Source organism: Macrobrachium nipponense, chromosome 14 (assembly GCF_015104395.2).
Source record: "Macrobrachium nipponense isolate FS-2020 chromosome 14, ASM1510439v2, whole genome shotgun sequence".
Taxonomy (NCBI): Eukaryota; Metazoa; Arthropoda; class Malacostraca; order Decapoda; family Palaemonidae; genus Macrobrachium; species Macrobrachium nipponense.
The window spans coordinates 1,432,666-1,449,703 of NC_087207.1; the positions used below are offsets into that span (position 1 = coordinate 1,432,666).

Below are 17,038 nucleotides of genomic sequence, written 5' to 3' on the forward strand. Positions count from 1 at the left end.
TCTCTCTCTCTCTCTCATGGGCACTTATTAAAAACAGAACAAAACTAAGGCCACTAAAATAATCCTTTCAAACACTATTATTCTTTGAGACAGACACGAGAACTTGAAGAGCTTCCGTCCTCTCTGTCCCCTGCAGCGATTTACACCAGCAAGATAAACTTGTGTCTCTTGGAATCCTCGAAATGCAAATATTCGCCAGATGTTGCGCACAAGTAAGAGAGAGATCGGAAATAGGCAAAATTATCCAAGATGGGTATACGGAGAAATAATGAATTGTTTTCTCTATCTTTCCAATTACATACATACATACATACTTATACATATATATATATATATATATATATATATATATATATATATATATGTGTGTGTGTGTGTGTGTGTGTGTGTGTGTGTGTGTGTAGATATATGTGTGTGCGTGTGAGTGTGTATGTGTGTGTTTGTATGTATGTGTAAGAGAGGAAGAAAGATAACTTAACATTGTGGTCCAGAGGTCACGGACCCTAAAGTATCCAACACTGGCATTTATAGTATACTTGGCCATTTACCGCCTTTAGTTTCTGTTGTGGTTGTCGTTATTAAATAATAAGAAAGCTTTGCCCATAAATGCATTAAATTTCTCATTTTCCTTTATATCCGTCTATTTCCCACTTAAAAAAAAAATTCTTGGTTAACCTTGTCCTCAGAATACAGGACTGGCAAGGAAAAAGTTATGAAATCGGGTTGCAGACTGACCGTAGAAATAAAACCTTTCATTTCCAGAAAAGAGAAGACAAATATTTTCTAGTTAACACCACCAATGACAGCCTTCAATAATTTTGTCGATTCCTGATAAAGCAACATAGGTTTATGACTACTCAGGAACGTTTTGGAGATAAGAGAATTATGCTTCTCTGATACTTTAATGGCATTTTCTCGATTTTACGAAGATGAGGAAACTTTCTTTTTTTTTTTTCAAAATTAACCGTTTTTCGATTATCACCGATGTCATTGCATTCCTATTTCAGTTTTGTTTTTTATTCTAAAAATCTCAATCCTTTCTACATGAATTTTCCTGAATAGTATTGCTTTTGTATTCGATAGTTAGTACGATCAGCATTGTTTTTGTATTTCATTAGTTGACATATACCGTAATGGGCGTAATGCCTGTCTGTCTGTCTGTCTGTCTGTCTGTCTGTCTGTCATTCAATCACGGCCAAACGGATGGTCAGAGGGGCATGAAACTTGGCAGGGTTATGGTGGGGACCCCTAAAATGGTTTGTAATGGGGTTTCATCAAACCTACCCCCCTCCTTTGTAGGGGGTGGGGGTGAGAAGGGATTCCCAGAAACGGAGCTGTTTCTGGCCGTGAAACGAGGCTGGTTATTCCCGTAGACTTAGTTACTTTACGATTTTACATACATAATTTCTGTACAACTTCCCCGGAAAAAGTTGCGAATATTTCAGCTCGGACACAATAGAAGATGAAAATTATCATCAATATCCACAAGATTTTTTGAATAACTTAAATCCATTGGGACTGCCAGTGCACAAAATAACGTTAAAGAAGTACTGCCCGGTAAGGTTGCTTCGGAATTTCGATCCTGCCAATGGACATATAAAAAGGAAACTGACAAGTTCCTACTTTCTACTCCTTTTTTGGAATAGATAGGATCATAAGAGCATTTATCAGTAGCCATAAGGCACTGACATACAAGTTGCGTCTTTGCAGTAACATAATGAAAATAAAGATACTTTATTATTCGTATCACCGTGCAAAGTAATTGACAAAGAAACGAACCAATCAAGATCCCTGTTCCATTAAATGAAAGTCACCGACAAGAGAGAGAGAGAGAGAGAGAGAGAGAGAGAGAGAGAGAGAGCCATTTAACGACATTAATGCACTACAATTTTGTAATTTTACCTTGCTATCGAAAAATGTGAGAGAAAGAAAGGAGATAATTTGTGATTTGAGAGCTAAGTAAATCCGATAATCCCATCACCGTCTTCGTTTGCTTGACTTACATTGAGAGAGAGAGAGAGAGAGTAGAGAGAGATAGAGAGAGATAAGAGATGAGAGAAGAGAGGAGAGAGAGAGGAATCATTAAAGAGGGTAAACAATAATGAATACGAACTTCTTTACGTTCATTGATCGTCCCTTCATTTACTTTAAGAGAGAGAGAATCTCATTAAAAGAGGGGAAACAACAATGAATAAGAATTTCTCTGCGTTCAGTGATCGTCCCTTGAATTGCATTACGAGAGAGAGAGAGAGAGAGAAAGAGAGAAATAGACTATTCGTGTAATCGCCCTTATTTTAATATTGCTGAACAAATAGTACATATAAATTTTTCACTACTGCACCCGTATTTTATCACCCATCGTAGATGGGTAAGTTTGCTAGTATATTACAATGGATGAAATAATAAGTACTATATATCCCAGACATTATCATATATATTACTTACTACATAATAATTTGAAGTGAATTCATATATGTCTTGCCTATCTGTCTTTATTTGGATAGTAGATGCATTTCCATTAGAACCCAAAGAACAGATTTCTCTCTCTCTCTCTCTCTCTCTCTCTCTCTCTCTCTCTCTCTCTCTCTCTCTCTCTCTCTCTCTCGGCGTTCTGCAGTCAAGGGTCTATAGAACCTTAATCTAGACATCCATAATGAATTTATGAACCGTGACCATTTCCCTGCAAGAGTGAGTGACTAGAAAATGCAATGAGCTCATTTCCATTACGATGTCAATATTCATTTTCACCTCCACCGGGATTTCATACAAACTTTAGTCATTTCCCAAAATAGATTGAGTCATCACTGAAGCCATGAATGGAGAGAACGAGACTAATTATTATCAACAACGAAAGATTTTTTGCAGTTTTCATTCAGTGTGAATTCCTTTCTATGAGAGTTGGTTCTTTTTATTGCTAAAGGAACCCCATTTTTATTGATTTTATGAATACTCGTATATGATTAAAAAGCCGTTGATCATAGTTAGGAGAGAACAATTATGTAATATCTGGTCTTGAAGAGGTCAATTGTAATAGCTTTAAGGGAAGTTATGGGACGTTTTTATTTTATTTTTTTTTATTTCTCGTTATTTAATCATTTTTATCCTGTTTACCCCTTATTTCATTCATTTCATGACTCATAATCTTCCCATAGAATCCGTCTTCAGCAAAGAAACACAACTTGTGCAAGTTCTTCAGTGACTCTCTCTCTTTCTCTCTCTCTCTATCTCTATCTTCTGCAAGTTCATCAGTGGCTCTCTCTCTTCTGCAAGTTCGTCAGTGACTCTCTCTCTCTCTCTCTCTCTCTCTCTCTCTCTCTGCTCTTAGCTTTCCAACGAATTAGTGGGAGGGTAAGAAAGTCGATACGAATCGCCAATGACCATTCCTTAGGCCCTGTCCACACTGTCGAGCAGAGCCCGGCAGACACTGCCCGCTGTTTGTATTTCTCTCGCTTCTGAAGCAATGTTACCAGATGATCGTATCCTTACAGGCTCATACTGTTAGGCAGAGCCCGACGGTCTCTGCCCTTACCAGGCAAAGTCCGTCTGTAGCAGCGTTACCAAAGTGAGGAAATTCGTCTGCTAACGATGAAGATTCGAGTTAGGGACAATCAGACTAGGATATGAGTACCTAATTCCCCCTCAAACTGATTATATGAGGAAATATTTCCTCAACGCTTATAGCTGTATTAAGGCATTTCTACAGATTTTTTTCATATGTATGTATACACACAAACTTATCTACAGCACATTATATATACTTACATTCATACATACACATGCATACAAATGTAAACATATTCTATATTTAAGATTTCACTGAGTGTACTTTGATGTTTGTATGTTCTTCATTCCTGAAAGCATTTGTTACTGGAGATAAATTTCGTATTAACTTACTGGATATTGAATAATGAATAATTAAAATGCATAAAAGATGTTTATAGAGAAATTGTGTTTCGTTCTTAACATTCATTACGTTTTATGCATTCTTTCGTATTAGAGCTACTAGCAAAAAATAAATAAATAAAAAAAAAATGGTAGACAGCCTACCCAACTGTGAAGTGGAACCTGACGAAGAGTACCACGGTAAAATTTGACATTTTAGATTATACACTTTCTTGGTTAACTTTGCAAATGAGAAGAGAGATTTAAGTATCACTGGTTAATATCTCATAGGCTACATTAGATCTGATTTCCCATAATTTTGAATTCGATTAGGCTAAAAACCTAGTGTTAGGAACAATATATCATTTAGTGGAATCTCTCTCCCGGCCTTAGACATATCACCAGAAATTGGCTGCTTTATTTTTGCCATGCACAATTGGCTTTGTTTTGGCATGTAAAGAAATTCACGTGAAGACATAAGTTACATCAGCAAAAATTTCTAAGCGATATTTGTGCAGCAATCCTAAAAATGGAAATATTTGCACATGTCCATAATTTAATAATGTACTCCAGGAACTAACAGGTTTTTTTGCTCTAGTTTATTTTGTTGTTGTGGTAGATATTAGAATTATTGGCAGCTATTTCTCTCTGGAAACTCTGTTAGGTAAGTGGAGTTGCAACCCTAGATGGGGAGGTTAAAGGTGAGTGGGCCTGCAAGAATTTTTTATTCACGGGGTTAGGAAGGGTGTGAGCAGGCTCTCAGGGTATTGTGCTGGCTTCTCTAATTAGTTGTAAAGTTAATTGTGTGGCTGTTCTTCCATTGTAATAAGGTCAGAGTTTACAAGCTATCCAGGCGTCATTATGGCGCCCAAGGTAACAAGTGAAATGGTGAAACAGTTTACCAGTGAGGGAGATGTAGTTGCATGGCTGAAGTTAAATTGGTAGCCAAGCTGCAGAAAATCTAGGATGTAAGCAAGTTTTTGCCATTATACTTAGAGGGCGATGCCTTGACATTGTGTTGAGAGTTAATTGAAAAAGGGCAGTCTGATGCTGATGCTATTGAGCGAAAGCTTTAGCGACTTTTACGGATAATGCGTTCATAGCTTTTACTAAAATTATCACAAAAGCGGTGGATTGGTGAAACTGTAGACTAGTGCTAATAATGAGCTGAGAAGATTGGGTGCATTAGTTCACTTCTCAGGTACTACCTTGGAAAAGTTGGTCGTTTCATAATTTGTTAAAGGGTTTCCTGATGAAATATCTTGTGAATTACAACAGATTGATGGTGCTCTTGATATGAATGATTGATATCTTATCAAGGGCAAGAGTTCAAACAGCAAATAAGGATGAGGCTGTAGCTGCAGCAGTAAGATCTTTTGGCCAGGCCACTGTCAAACATGAGAATAGTGAACAGGAAAAGTTGCTCATTTAAAGGATTTTGCTTCAGCTATGGAGAGCCACATATGGCATGTAATTGTAACAAAGGGCATAAAGAGATTGTATGTCATAGACATTGTAAGCCAGGACATATAGCATCATGGTGCAATCGGAGAAACTAGCATCGGGTGACTGGTGCCCCAGCAGTCGCCCAACTAGAGAACTAAGGGTACTTTGTACCAATTATTGATGCTGAGGTGAGCAGTAGTATTGCTAAGGCATTGGTTGATACTGGGTGTTCAGTAACAGTTGTAAGTTCAAATATTTTTGGACACGTTTCAGTGATAAGTTACAAGATGGCTTTTGATGGCTCAGAAGTGAAATTTCAAGGGGGATGTCAGGTGCAAATAGGAATAGGAGTAGTAAAGATTGACGAAACTGTAGTGGCTAAGTAAATTTTACCCGGTATTGAGGTGGTGTTGGGTATGAATGCTATTGATCACATTGGTGGTGTTGTAGTTGCAGGTAGGACTGTAGAATTTGGTGTCAGAAGCTGTGCTACAGTTGCTGAGCTATCAGTAAGCAAAACAAAGTTCACAGTTAAGAGAGACTGTTGAAGTAATTAAAAATAAAAATGCTAATGCTACATTTGTTGGAAAATGTTGGACAGTGAAATAGATATGGAAGTCTAGTCCACCACTTCTCACTAATGAAAAAGGTTGCTATGAGAAGAGTTTGCAGGGTGACAAGAAACTATGTTTGAAGAGGTTAAACGATCGGCCAGAATAGGTATTTTACTAACCTGGAAAGATGTGAAAGGGGGATTATACCCTCGCTAGCCGTTGAACAGCCTACCAAGAATAAAATTAGACCCATATTGGATTTTAGAGAGCTGAATTGTTGATCCAATCTGGCAGTAAGGTGGTGGCTTTCTGGGATTGAGGTAACTACAGGTTCAGCAACAATGGGCAGCTGGATAAGTACAGTTATTACTGATGAAAAGTTTTAATGTGGAATTCAATTTGTTTCCATCAAGTTGGTTTCTACAACTAGAGCCAAAGCAGATATTCTTAACAAAAGTTAGCAAAGAATAGTTGGCTAATGCTAAGGATGATTTTGAAGAAAATTCTGAGATAGGCACTGCAGCAGATTTTGATTTGAGATCATTGCATGACATGTGCCATATTGGAGTCGAGCGCTTATTTTTGACAAGGAAAGTCTCTCCTAATGTAACGAACTGCAGTAACAAAGATCGAGTATTTGTGCAAGAAGTATCAGTCTATTGACCCACCACCCCGCATTCATGAGGGTGAAAAGCTTGATGTTCCTGAAGTTTGGAGAAGGTTGGTGCTGGTTACTGTTACCCATCATAATTAAATTCCCTTATTGGCCCTGCAAGATATACCATTTGGGGAGAGTTGAACAGTGAGAGAGTGGAGTTCATTGAAAACTTACTTGATGAAGTATTTTTGGAGCGAGTTTTGTGCAAGAAGTATTAATGGATAATGCATAACTTTTCATTCTGATGTCGTTCGATGTGTATACTGAGTAAATAGATGGTCAAGCCGCTGCTCAGAGGAGCATACAGACCAAGTGGTAATCCAATTCTAGCAAGACACCATCGTACTATTAAGAGGATGGGTGAAAGAGGCAATATTTCTTCCCGGAAAGCAGTATAGTATTGACATAAATGTGCATCCAAGAAATGCTATAGATCCCACCACTGTTTCGTAGTTGGCTGTTTTTTGTTATGAGTGGGGAGGGGAGGGTGGTCCGACTACAGACTTGGGAAGAACACAGAAGGAACCAACAACATATGGGTAAACTAACAGTTGCAAAATGCACATTGAAGTGGAAGAAAGGAAAGGGTGGGCCTAAGTTAAAAAGAAAACGTTATAGAGATTAATGGTAACCCTTGTTGGAATTTTGGATTCTTGGGGTTAGCTAGGTTGTGGGTTCACACTCAGGGATTTGTGTCGGCTTCTCTAATTAGTTGTGAAGTTAATTACAGGTTAGTACTAAATTTACTGAAACTCAATTTTTTCTCCCTAAGAAAGGAAACTGGGTCAATCAGGTGGACCTATGGACAGTTTCATTATGATATTTGTCCCAGTCACTTTGTTCAAAATTTTGGGGAGTTTGAATGCTTAATTATCCAGAAATTTTTTTAGATATTTGTTCTAAGGAATACTATTATGCAAATGGTTACAGTTTTAGTATTGAAGATCTGTCTCAAAATAACTCGACTGAAGGTTGCTGGTATTTCCTTTATCAAGGTCTTTTGCACTTACGAGGAGGTTTTCAATAACTTCATTTCAAGAGGCTTTATGTTTTGGAGAAGGCGAGGAGAATGGTACAGTGAACTAACAATTCCTCATCATTGATAATATGGGGTTAACCACGGGAGCCTTCTTGTATGGCAAACTTTGTATACTGTAGACCACCTATTAAGAGCTACTCTCGATTGTGGATTTTAGCAGTAATGTCATAAAGTAAGGTGACTCTTGTGGTGAGAAATTTAAGCTCTTATTATCACAGCACAAGAAGTCGTAAGAGGTCTCTGGCCTAGCACAACTTTATGGAATTCAAGAATAAGCCACAAACTTGGTGTAATGGTAGACAAAAGTGATACGTGAAAAGTTTGAGATAGTAAATATTGAAAATACCTCAAAGTGAGCAAAAGTAGGACCTGGCATAGCACTTAAGATTGAATCGCTATTTATGAATTTTATATGACCATGTGCAATGTCCTCGAGAAAATGGTTAACAATTGCTTTGGGATGTAGGACTGTGGTATTCAGCCTTTTCATTAGTTTTAGCCCTCACCAGTCAGATATTAAATGCAAGAATGGACTTGGATGTTTGGGTAGCACCCGATATTTGTAAAACTGAATAATGATATCCATAAAGTTGGGACTTTGCTGTATTGTGTTATCCATGAAGCTGGGACTTGGCTTTTGTCTTTCATATACAGTATTACTTCATGTAGTAAAAAACTTGTCAAAAATTAAGATACATTATGGGGCCTCCTTGGCAATGCCATCTCATAACCCAATACTCAACTCTACAGTATGTTTTCATTGTTGCACAAATAACTCTTTGAAGGTCTGGGAATGCTCCCGTGCATGAGGTAATTCAAATGTATAAAGAGATGTGACTGAGTGTCACATGACGATTTTCCATGGCATCCAAATCCCTAGGGCATATATATACACGGTTATTACATCACCAGTGCTGTTAGATGTTTTTGTTATTAGTAATTGAAGTACTGTAATACAGGAATAATTTACAGAGCCAGAAAGTTTTAGAATTTGAAAAAATTTTATTGATAGAAGCCTGCTTTATTCACTTAAGACACGACCATCTGATTGGTTACTTAGTCCCAAGGATTTATAAGAAAGTCTCCAGTGCTGTCACTTTGATGTTAATGAAGTAAAAATATACTTGGATTTTTTAGTCTGTAAATCAAGTGATAGAAATAACCTAGCCACTGGGGGGAAGGCAAGCCAGCCCAACTCAGTGCCGGTCCCAAGCCCGGATAAATAGGGAGGGTTGGAGTCAGGAAGGGCATCTGTCTGTAAAATCTCCTGCCAGAACTTTTATGAAATGAGTCTTACAAGGGATGAGAATAGGGCTAGGTTGCCGCCCTAACTCTGTGGACATGCAAGGACTACCGCATCGGGAGCGAGAGCGGCTAAAGAAGCAAGCTCGAGAACTAAGAGTAGGAACATTAAATGTTGGTACAATGACAGGAAGAGGGCGGGCAATAGCTGACCTTATGAAAACAAGACGAGTAGATATTCCCTGCTGTGTACAGGAGACAAGATGGAAAGGTAACTAAGCGAGGGAACTTGGGGAGGGGTATAAGATGTTCTATAGCGGAGCAAATAAAGAAGGCAGGAATGGTGTTGGAATAATTCTGTCAAGTGAAATGAAGAAGGAAATCGTGAAGTAATAGAAGAAATGATAGATTATTTGGGTCAGGCTGATGGTTGAAAATTGCACTGTTAACATCTTTAGTGCATATGCATCCCAGATAGGATGCTCAGATGAAGGGAAAAATCACTTCTGGTCGGACTTAGAGGAGGAAATAGAAAAGGTACCAGCAGATGAGAGATGCCTTGTCTGGGGAGATCCGAATGGGCATGTAGGCCAGAATAACTATGTGATCAGCCATATACATGGTGGGTATGGCTATGATGAAAGAAATGCAGAGGGTGAGAGAATTGTTGATTTTGCTGTGTCCAAGGATATGGTACTGGCGAACACTTTTTTCATCAAGCGGCAAGAACATCTAGTCACGTACAAAAGCGGCGGAAGGTCCAGCCAGATAGATTACTTGACGTATAAGAGGAAAGATTTACGAAAGGTAAAAGATTGTAAGGTCATACCAGGAACATGTGAGTGTGCAACATAGTTTGGTAGTGATGGACTTGGTTATGGAAATTGAACAAATTAGGAAGGAAAAAATGTAAGGGCCAAAAAGGATTAAATGGTTTAAGCTGAAAGAGATTGAACTTTGTAGGCAGTTTAAAGAAAAAGTATTAGAGGAGCTAACTCATGAAATTGAGGATGTTGATGAATGGTGGAACAGAAAGATGGAAATAATACTGAGGGTCGCTAGAGAAATATTGGGTGAGAGTAGTGGCAAGATGTTCGAAAATAAGGAAACGTGGTGGTTCAGTGAAGAAGTGAAGGATGCAACAAAGCAAAAGAGAGAAGCAAAGAAAAGGTGGGAAGGGACCCAAATGGAAGAGGACTGGATGGCCTATAGGGAAGCAAATAAATTGGCAAAGAAAACTGTAGCAATTGCTAAGGATAGAGCATATGATCAGCTTTACAAAGAGCTAGATACCAAGGAAGGGCAAGGAAAGATCTTTAAACTAGCACACATGAGAAATAATACCAAGGATATAAAACACATAGGACAGATTAAGGATAAGGATGGAAATATGCTGAGAAATGAGAGACATAATAAGGAGATGGGAAGAATATTTTGAGGCCTTATTGAATGAAGAAAATGAAAAATTTCTAAGAGGAGACGGACACACAAATTGTGGACCAGTCACAGAAATAACAAAAGCTGAGGTTAGAGTGGCACTGGGAAAGATGAAAAATAGTAAAGCGGTGCGGACCAGATGGCATACCTGCAGAAGCCTGGAAGGCTCTTGATGAGGAAGGAATTGACATATTTTGGGAGTTAATGAAAAAGATTATGGAAAGTGAGACGATACCCGAAAAATGGAGAGAAAGTATATTAATCCCAATATTCAAAGAGAAAGGGGACTACAGTGTTGTGAAAATTACCGAGGAATAAAGCTCATGTCACATACACTGAAGGTATTTGAAAGAATTATGGATGAAAGATTACGGCAGCAAGTTTTCATCGGTAGACAGCAACTAGGATTCATGAAGGGGCTTAGTACTGTGGATGGTATTTTCGCTCTGAGACAAATTATGGAAAAGTACAGAGAGAAGCAAAAGGTCTTGCATATGGCCTTTATAGACCTTGAGAAGGCATATGACAGAGTAACCACGACAGAATATAGGAGATGCCTCAGGGAGAGAGGAAGTGATGGAGAAGTATGTCAGAATGATCAGTGAGATGTATGAAATGTAAAGGCCAGCGTCAGATCTACAGTTGGAAGAACAGAAAATTTCCAAGTTGGAGTCGGGCTACATCATGGATCTGCTCTAAGCCCACTTCTGTTTAACATCGTCTTGGATGTGTTAACAGAGGATGTCAGGGAGGAGCCACCATGATGTCTGCTCTATGCAGATGACATAGTCTTGGTAGCCGAGAACAGGGAAGAACTGGAGGGGAAACTTGAAAGATGGAGATGTGCCTTGGAGAGTAGAGGTTTAAGCAGGAAAAAGGCAGAATATATGACAACCGAATTGGATGGCAACCAGCAAACAACAATCAAATTAGGCGGAGGAAACATCAAAAAGGGTTCATAAATTCAAGTACCTTGGCTCAGTGATTGACAATGAGGCGAACATGGAAGAGGAAATTAACAACCGAATTCAGTGTGATTGGAACAACTGGAGGAAGGTGTCTGGTGTCATATGTGATAGGAAAGTCCCTATAAGATTAAAGGGCAGAGTGCACAAGGCAGTGGTCAGACCAGCAATGACATATGGATTGGAAGCAGCACCTCTAAAGAAAACAGAGGGTAAAAAGTTGAATGTAACCGAGATGAGGATACTTAGGTGGATGAGTGGAGTAACCAAAAAGGACAAGGTTAGAAATGAACATATTAGGGGTACAGCAAAAGTCACTGATGCATCAAAGAAAGTGCAAGAGGAAAGGTTAAGATTTGTATGGCCACCTGATGAGAAGAGAAGAGCAACACATGGCAAGAGAAGTAATGTACGTGGAGGTGGATGGAACACGAAGGAGAGGAAGACCTAAGACCAGGTGGAGAGATTGGATTAGAGATGAAATGAGGGAGAAGAGAGTATGGGAGAAAATGACACGGGACAGAGGTAGATGGAAGAGACTCATTAGAAACGGCGACCCCGAATAGGGATAAAGCTGGGAAGAAGAAGAAGAAGAAAGAAATCAAGTGATTGAAATACTAATGTAGATTTGTTGAGATTTAGGATTATACTAAAATTGAAAATTGTCCATACTTAGCTCATAAACTTGGATGAGTATAAAAGTTTTAACATTTATCATAGGTTATCAGATTATATGAATATATTAAGATCTTTTCAAAATTAAACCCCTCTCCAAAGGATAGAATAACTTATGCATTATATATGGTATAAATATGGTAGAAATAATGCCCTATCACGTGAACATGTCTCTGATTTAGTCAGATATGTGGAATATGAAATCATTTACCTAATCATTTAAACTATTATCAAATATTTCATACTTTGCCTATATTAAATATAATAGTCAATGCAAGGTGGTTCTTAAGTGTCAAAGTTTCAGCGTGATTTTGAAGACACTCTAGATAGCTTGCCTTAAATCAAAACTTATCAGCTAGTGAAAACTGCAGTAATAACTCCTACTATACTAGATTCACAAGAGAATTTCAATGACAATTTTAGCTTACCAGAGAAAATTTCATTACTGTTTGTATAGATGTCAATTTTTCAGTTCGTTTCCTTGTCTTAGTAAATCGTGGTTTTATTTTTTTTTCCAGATTGTTCATGAAAAAAAAGGAGAGAGCACCATTTAATTGACCACTATTCACAGTGAAGAATACAAGATTGGTGTAGAAAGGAACCATAAAGAAGGTCGAGTGATGAGCTCCAAGACCCGAGTAAATCTTAATTTCAACATAGTCCCCGGCTTAGGTAAGTAAATGAAATAAGGTGAAAGCAATCATTAGCATTTGATGTGGGAACACATATACTTATTTGTGGAAGTTTTGAATGAAACTTTAGCCATGGCGTCATCTTTAGTTTCAGGGAAATTGTTTTATGATGATAATTTAAAAGAATATACTTTAATCTACCGTGGAACTAAAGTTGAATGGAAGTTAATTTCCCCAGTTTGTTAATGTTGATTTGCTTAGAAGTATTGTATGTAATAATAGCCTATGGGTCATATAACCTTATAAATTACTTTGCAGGACCTGGCTGACTGACTGGATGTTCATGTGGGGCAATCAACTAGACAGCTGATGAAAGCCAAAGGGTCGTGTGCAGCCAGATTAGAAGTCAAGTTAAGTATAGAAGTCAGGTCAAGTAACCGTTTTCCTGACTGGGGAGGTTAAAAATTGCACATTACTCTTAAATTTAAGAGTTTATTGGAAGGTTTTTAGTTGGTAAATCTTAAGTAGATTGGTAAGAACAATGGTTCACATTCGTAGAGCACAGAAATAAATTTCATCTCTGTTAAACAGGATTTATATAATACTGTATTGGAGAACAGTGAAAGAAAAGTTGATTCTGGAGTAAACAGAATGAGAAGCTGAGCTAATCTTAATTATGTTCATGGAGCATATTTTTGCATAGAATTGACGTACAAAACAAAAAAAAAGTAATTTACTTAATATTGAGTTAGAATTACTGAGACCTTTGGATTCTGATCTTTAGCAATATCCTAGCTTCATGGTAGCGAAGCATGAACTGACATTGACTCTTGTAAAACTGATATTGATATACTATCGCGATTTGTTGTTGAGTTTTGTCAGCTGTAACTTTGGTATGGCCCAAAACTGTCCACCGGCAATAGGTATGAATGAGTAAGTCAAAAAAGTAAAAAAAAAAAAAAAAAAAAAAAAAAAACATACCCATAGATGCATAACCCAATTAGAAGTCTAGTAAGATTGAAATGTAAACAGTTTTCATTGGCAGGTAAATTAAGTTTTTCCCAAGTGGCAAAGGTCTACCAGGCAATATTTTGAATTGTAAAAAAAAAATTAATGATTCAAGAGTTAATTTTAGTATGTATACATTAAACATTAAACTCAGGCATGTAAAAGGGTAGTCGTGTTTAGTTTTATTCAGACGCGTTTTCAGATGGGATACAGTCCTTTAAACATTATTAGATAGAAATCTCTAGCTAAGATACAGCACGTCGCCATTTATAGTATTTGTGTTTTAGAAGTTATTAATATTTGTATTGAAGGTAATTTAAACTCGGGACATAGCTCACACAGAACATATTTTCCTTACTGTCTAATCTGATTAATAGCATTGGCTAGTTAGAAATTTATTTAAAACCTTTTTAAAGAATTAAAAAGAAAATTTTGTAAAATTCAGTTAGCAAACTGTACCCTATTCATGCCTTTAATGTTTTTGCCCTTATATTATTTTATTAACTATCAAAATCTATTCTTTCATGTCTTCACATAGAGGTAAACTTAGGAGAGATGTGAAATAGTGAATGTATAGGTACTGGTTTGGTTAGAAATCTAATCTACACATTTTTATTAGTGAAAATATTCCTTTTATAATGATTTAAAAGTAAATATCCAGTACCTAAATCGTACTTAATTACAACTGAGGTTTTTGCCATTACGGTTTAACTATCCAAATCCATTTTTTAGTATTTTGACCCAGAGGTTAAACTAAAAGAAAAAAATGTAAAATAGTTTATATATGTAGGCACTGCAGTCATTAGTTTTGGTGCATGTACACATTCAGTAGTTATGAAGAGTCACTGAATGCAAAATAATGTAGCTTTCTTTATCAGAGATACGTCCCAGTCGCGCTGACTCCATGATAAGTATGAATTCTAACTTTATAAAAATTCGTTTTTGTTGTTATGCAAACTAGTTTCTTGGCAAATTCTTCGCAGGTCATTGATATTTTTAGGTAAGAATTTGGTTCATACTTGAAGGTTGAGAGGTAAATATACAGCCTAAAGTTACCTTGTTTTTCAGGGGAGCAAATGTTATATTAATGGACGCTTGACTTTCAGCTCAAGTTACTGTAATGGACTACATATATGGCGAGGATTTTTGAGCTGCAAGGACTAGTCGTCATAATCAAGCTATGGATTCAAGAATGGAACTACGCTTGAACATCAACATTAGTTCTAATTAGTTCAGAGGGGACTGCTAACCCGCGTATAGTACTAGTCAGGATTGATTGTTTTATGCTAACTCTTCAGTCAAAAAGTTCCTATAGTTTAAAGGCAGCGAATAAATTTTAATGGCATTTAATTTAACTTAATGGTATATTAGTATTTGAAAAACTCATATCGCTTAATTTGATGTTCTATTTAGCTTAAAGTAACAAGTTAACCAGTCGCCTAGTAATGTTTTCTAGCTGTTTTTTTTTTTTCATTAATAGTTTCAGTCAGGAGTCATAAGTAGTGAGCAAACACTAGGATTGAAAAGCTTGTGCAAGAGAATTTGTGCTATTTTTTGTATACACTGTCTGACACGTGATTGCTTTTTTCGATATGCTATATTAGATTTGTGATACTCTAAATACTGAAGTCCCCCCCACCAAACCCCCCACCCCCACCCCCACCCACACCTTTTACCCTGGCTGTGTAAACCTATAGGCTTCACATGCTTCCAGAAATGTAAGTTTGTTACAGTTTGGCATAACACTACAAGTGAACCCCCACCAAATCGCTCATTGGTGACCTTTTACGGTCACTAGACACTGACCAACTAATGTATTAGAGACTCTCTCTCTCTCTCTCTCTCTCTCTCTCTCTTCTCTCTCTCTCTCTCTCTCTCTCAGCTTCTAGTAACCTTGTGAAGCTGCGGCAGACTGTCCAAAATATTTCGCATAATTAGGTCAGCTTTGTCAACCTGAAAGCTTCTGCTACCCTTTCTTAAGACGGCAGTATGTTAGCTTCTGATTTTTAAGCTACGTTTTGTAAATTTCTCTGACCTGGAGATTAATTGTAACATTTATTCCAAGATAAATTAGTCTTGAGATACAAGTCGTGACAGTGTAGCAACATGCGTTCTTTTTAAATCTGTTTCAACCATGAGATAAATCCCTGCAATCTCTCTCTCTCTGCTTAACGGAATTATTTTTTCGCTAACTCTATGTTTTTGGTTCCCCTGGCTGAGCCGCTGCATATCATTTGAGACTATGATATTAAGGCATCGAAGATCACATTGTTTTCTACCAGCCAGATGTTTTAACTCACACGTAGTTCTTCTTGACTTGTACAGTACTATTGTTATTGACTTTTTGGAAGCAAAAATTCAGTAATTACACTGGAGAAATACATTGTTGAACTTGCTGGGATAAATTTACTGTTATTTGCATCTTGCTTTTTATCCTTGGCTCCAATAATCCTGGGCCCCAATAAGAAGTGGGATTGTGATGATCTTGGATTCTGTTCTACGGTTTCAAAGTTCTTGAAAAACTTAGGCTGCCGTTTAAAAGTATTTCATAATTATGAACTAAGCATCTAGTCATATACATTGTCAGCAGTAGTTTTGCGTTTCAGTAGATTCAGGGAAGTCCTTGTTCATAGCTGTAATGTAATTTTCATTCTCTCTCTCTCTCTCTCTCTCTCTCTCTCTCTCTCTCTCTCTCTCTCTCACACACACACAAAAAACATGCACTCACTTGTTGTATATGTAAGTAAGCAACAGTCTACAGCTGTATCATAGCATAGGGAAACTATAATACATGAACTATACTTTGCTCAAATTAATGTTAATTGATAAAACTAGATACAGTTTAGAGTCAGATGTAAGTTGCTATAGTTTTGTTAGATTTGTCCTTTAAGGCCAAATATCTTTTGAAAGTTACTCGTGTAGTATCATGAAGCCCTTAGACTCCTTTGTTATTTTTCCTACTTCTTAATATGTATATAGTAGTTCGTCCTTTTGCAGCTCAGCATCTGGGAGAAAGTCTAGCTTCTTTAGTTCCTTATTTCCTGATATTTTTAGTGTTTTCCTGAAAATCAATCTCTCTCTCTCTCTCTCAGTCTCCATCTCCCTCGTCTCTCTCCGTCTCTCTCTCCTCTCTCATCTCTTCTCTCTCTCTCATTACTTTTAGTTTATTTCTTTTTACCCTTTGTCAATTATTTATTGCCGTTTTCTCTTTCATTCTTGTACCTGTTACAATTTTTCTGAGGATGATGATGTATGAGAACGTTTGTATGCGTGTGTGTGTTTTCTTAATATCATGAGCTTTAGCAGTATAAAGAAAATTGAGGTATGCGGTCGGTGCAAATCCGTGCATACGATTAAGGGTGGACCTTTTTTTTCATTTAAAAAGCAAATTGCTGCTACTTTTTTTTCAATGTTAACTCTGAATAAGGTTCTGGTAGTTTGAAAGGTTTGTGCGTGTCTTAGTGAGGGGGCGTATAAGCAAAATATCTTCAAAATTAGGG

The 17,038-nt window shown here is 37.3% G+C and overlaps 2 protein-coding genes across 2 annotated transcripts; both read left to right on the top strand.

The window, feature by feature from the left end:
* The first annotated feature begins 5,419 nt into the window (after window positions 1-5,419).
* On the top strand, window positions 5,420-10,259 carry LOC135226021 (uncharacterized). The gene is made up of 3 exons (XM_064265499.1): window positions 5,420-5,488; window positions 9,296-9,579; window positions 9,785-10,259. Exons 1-3 carry the CDS (start codon window positions 5,420-5,422, stop codon window positions 10,257-10,259), a joined length of 828 nt encoding a protein of 275 aa, XP_064121569.1.
* A 1,001-nt stretch (window positions 10,260-11,260) lies between these two features.
* On the top strand, window positions 11,261-11,674 carry LOC135226022 (uncharacterized). The gene has a single exon (XM_064265500.1). The coding sequence runs from the start codon at window positions 11,261-11,263 to the stop codon at window positions 11,672-11,674; it is 414 nt and encodes a 137-aa protein (XP_064121570.1).
* Window positions 11,675-17,038: the final 5,364 nt, after the last annotated feature.